General features: G+C 52.5%; 1 protein-coding gene across 1 annotated transcript in view; it reads left to right on the forward strand.

The window, feature by feature from the left end:
- Positions 1-3,143: 3,143 nt before the first annotated feature.
- NT5M (5',3'-nucleotidase, mitochondrial) overlaps positions 3,144-4,222 on the forward strand; it is a gene marked incomplete at its 5' end in the record, with an annotated part of 1,433 nt that continues 354 nt past the window's right edge. The window contains 3 exons of the mRNA XM_010151044.1: positions 3,144-3,244; positions 3,675-3,735; positions 4,101-4,215. Coding sequence (XP_010149346.1) covers positions 3,144-3,244; positions 3,675-3,735; positions 4,101-4,215 — 277 coding nt within the window. The remainder of the gene's footprint in view (positions 3,245-3,674; positions 3,736-4,100; positions 4,216-4,222) is intronic.

Below are 4,222 nucleotides of genomic sequence, written 5' to 3' on the forward strand. Positions count from 1 at the left end.
GGAGGGCTTTTCAGCCTCTTTTTTCCTCCCCTGAAACCAGCGGTTTTCATGGACATCTGTCTTTTTTTCCCTGCATGCGTGGATGGAGATAAATGCAAGGAAAGGAGATCTCTGAACATCTAAATGATTTAGACTATCCCGGATTGCATAGCTGTGTTTTTCAAGCTCTGATTTGGCCAAGCTGTGTGGATTGATACCATTCCTGGATGGATTCGTTAGTTCCTCACAGCAACATGAGGGGTGGGATGCAGCAGAGAAGTTGAGAGCAGACCATGCAATTGATGCTTCATGTGAGGGCTTACTTAAAACAATCCCAAGCCCTCCCGTGCCTGAAAATTACCATATTCATTTTAATAATTAAAGCCTAAAAGCAGAAGTACAACTAAAAGCACCTCTTTCTGTTGTACTTTATCCTTCAGCGAAGGGCTGAGTGCTGCAGAAAGTGGGTTTCTGCCTCTACAGGTTTCCCATCTCGATGGGATGCCTGCGGTCTCATCTGTGGGTTGCAGTTGCGATAGCTGAAAGGTGTTACAGCGAATGAAAGTGCTCTTGTCCTTAGTGGCATGATGGCTACAAGGAAGGGAGGGTGAAGGTCCAGGGCGCTCCCACTGGCACTCCTAAACAGCTTGGTGAGCTGAAGCAATAACGTGTCCCCTCTACCTGGGATTGGTGAAAGGCAAATGGATGATGTCAGTCATGCAGTAAGGCAGATGCTAGAAATTTGGCAGAGGTAATGCATGATAACTGCTTTTTTTTCTTGATCTTAACTGCTTTGGATGTGTTAAATGAAGTGAGCTCACCTTGCGTCTCCTGTCATCATGTAAAGCCACCAAAACCTTGGTCTGAACAAGAAGCAAATCTTCCGCAGATCCACCTCAGGGCAACCCTGATTTCATCCGTGTTTCAGACCATGGATAAAGGGAGTAGGAGCCACTCTGTGGCTACTGACACATGTGCCGTTCCGGTCCCCCTTCATCACAGAGCACCACTGACCTGCTGGAGGAGCCCAGAAAATAGGAGGCAAAGAGCGACGTTCCCACTCTGAAAGGGTGAGATAAGAAGGAAATTGAGGGTCTGTCCTGCCTGGCACATGGTGGGATTCCCAGTCTGTGGGATTTTTCCATCTGCCGGGCAGTGTGCTGGCTGTGGTACCACAGGGAATTATTCTGGCTCTGGAGCCAAGCGGGTCTTTTCTTCAAGTTGAGCTTAGTTCTTCCCCAGTCGATCTTGATTGCAAGATGCTTTTTGACATAAGTGGAAGCAGAATAGCTACGGAAGTCCTTGCTGTAAGAAAACACTCCAGCGCAGTTTGAAGTGCTTTGCTGCGGCAGGCTGCGTTTCTCAGGTGTCTCTTGTGCAACTACAGACAGCATCTCAAAAATAAAACATCATTGCCCACCGGTCTAAGGCAGAGCAGCTGCGGTTTGGATGTTTGCCTGGCTCCGTGGCAAACTGATAGGGTAGCTGCGCTTGCCACGGTGCCAGGAGGCATTTCTGCTGGTTCTCTTGCATCGTATCAGCGTGTTTCGCTTTGAACATGTATGAAAGTGGCTTTTCTTCCCCCCCGCTGGAGCAGCAATGTTTTCTGCTGCTCAGGCAAAAGGGAAGAGCGCAACAGTTGACCTGAGTAGTCTCTCCTTTGGAGTTGGGTGTCTGGTCTTCTCATGTTATCTGGGATTTTTTTGAGAAATACAGGGTTTGATTGTGGTATCTCATGTTAAACCCTCCGTGCCCAAATATCTAATGGGTTCATGCGTTCGTCGTCGTGAGAGCAGGCAAGGTGTGCAGGCAGCGGCTTGGTGCAGGCAGCCAGCATGATGAAGCAGAACATGACTCCCCGAGTCACCCCTGTGTTTGTTCTGGGGTGTTGCTGCCCTGAGCCTGGAGTTCCCAGCAAAGCCCCAGTTGCCCATGGTTGCCTGCTTTCTGGCCCCAGTACAGGTGTAGTAAAGGCAAAACGTGGTTGTTACCCACTAGATTCCCGCTCATCGGGCAGGAGGGATGTGCAAGTCTAGCTGGCATGTCCAACCAGCCTGTTTATTGCAGTGAGCTGTAAGAACAACATATAAACATCACTGAGGCTGCTCTCCCCTACCCTGATGCTGTGCCAGCTCCTCTATACCCTTGCAATACCAAGAAGGCCAGGATGGGTTTAAAGTTCTTTTTGTCCCTATTCCCCTGCCTCAAATACAAGACCAGAGGTGCTCAAAATCAGGATCAATCCTTCAGGGCAGGGCTCCCTTCAAAACTGCTCCCGGCTGCATGTGCAGCTCCTTGGCTGCACTGCAACGCTGGTACAGGGCTGCATCGTCTGCCCGCAGCTGTGGTGCAGCAGTCCGGGCTCTCCTCCCCGAGGACCCGGGGTCTCTGCAAAGGAGTTGTTTTTCTTGGCGGCTGGCAAGCCGTTACCTGTTTGAGGGAGTGGAGGGGATGCCGTTCTTAGAGCTGTTCTGGACCCGTTGCAGGCCGCTCCTGTACTCTGCCCTTGTGTCAAGGTTTTGCTCCCCATGGTCTCTGCTCTCCCTTTGTGCCATACTAGTGTACCCCGGCTGCCAACCTGGATGTGAACCATTTCAAGCCCTCGCCTGGAGGTGCTGCATTTGCCTGGTAGACCTTGAGGAAGAGCATCTACATTCATCCTGACATGCATTTTCATCCTATAATATACCTTCTCCTTTGAGAGCAGCCCAGCTGCTATTGTGAGTGATCTGATGGAGACAGATAGGCCAGACAGCATCTATGGCTGAACAGCGTCACGTTACAGCAGGGCTACCAGGCCACATCAGCCGGATCCATGTGGAAATGCCTCTCCGGATGCAGAGCTGGGGTTTGGATCAGATCTGGACAATCTCTTGAGTTTTGCCTTGGAGGAATGTGCTGTTCCCTCTGCGTCTGGGGCTGCACCGGCAAAATCAAGCCTGCTCCAGAGCCTCTCCGGTCTAAATTGTACAGGACGGGTGCAGTTTGGCAGGTGGGGAACAGAGGCACCCACAGAGGCAAGGCAGGAGGGGACCGGAGCCAGCGTTCCCACCTTTCTCACTGTCACCATCCTCTGTCCTAACAAAGGCAGGGGAGGAAATGCACACGCAGGGAGGAGAGTAGCAAGAAGCCCTGTGCAGTAACCGCTCTCTTTCCCCTCACAGGAGAAAGCCATCAGCATCTGGGAATCCAAGAACTTCTTCATTGAGCTGGACCCGCTCCCCGGGGCCGTGGAAGCTGTAAAGCAAATGGCAAATTTGGCAGAGTGAGTAGGAACCTGCCCATGGTATTTGGGGATGGATGGGGGAGCAGCAGTGGCTTTGCAGGCTCATCCGCCACCTGGCAGAAGTGCTGGACAGAACAGCAGCATTAAAAACACCTCTTGGTGTGCTAGGCCTAGGGGGGAAGAGAGGGCTTTGACTCCTGGAGCACTTTACAAGACAATCAGCCACGTGCAGCCCCTTCCTTTCAGCTCTGCTCCCAGCAAGGGTGGTGAAGGGTTCACGTCTTGGGGATGGGACCCTGCAAGATGGGGGATTAATGACCTAAATCTGTGGCGGGGGGTCTGCTTTGGGTGCCTGCCTGCGCAGGCACGGAGAGGGGTCTTGCAGAGGCAGCTCCAAGGGGGAGCAGGGTCTGATCAGCGTGCTTGACCATGGAGTGACACTCTGCCTCCGTTTCTCCCCTCGTGGCAGCACCGACGTGTTCATCTGCACAAGCCCGATCAAGAAGTACCGTTACTGCCCTTACGAGAAGGTGAGGAGGTTTGAATCCCAGCTCCCCCCTCTGTGCTGTGCTGCCTGGTGAAAGCCAGCTGACCCCCACGTGCTGTCCAACAGCAGCAATATTTCCCTGCTCCACCAGTTTTGTCCCTGAGCGTCTTCGCAGAGCTGCAGCTCCGCTGTCGGCCGAGCTTTGCCATTTGCACTGAGTTGCTTGGTCTTAATATTTCATCACGATGTCAAAAGCCGCTTGGCTTGTAAAGAACTTGTGCTCCAGCAGCATCCAAATCCTTCCCACTAAGGAACTTATTAAACGAGCTGGGGGCCAGGCTGAGCAGCCCTTGCCCCATCCATCAGTTTTCCTCTGCCCACGCTCACCGCTCACCCCTCGCCTTCCAGTACGCCTGGGTGGAGAAGCACTTCGGCCCCGAGTTTCTGGAGCAGATCGTTTTGACGCGCGATAAGACGGTGGTTTCTGCTGACCTGCTTATAGACGACAGACCCGATATAACAGGTAAGGG

The sequence above is a fragment of the Eurypyga helias genome, unplaced genomic scaffold (genome assembly GCF_000690775.1).
Source record: "Eurypyga helias isolate BGI_N326 unplaced genomic scaffold, ASM69077v1 scaffold18684, whole genome shotgun sequence".
Classification (NCBI taxonomy): Eukaryota; Metazoa; Chordata; class Aves; order Eurypygiformes; family Eurypygidae; genus Eurypyga; species Eurypyga helias.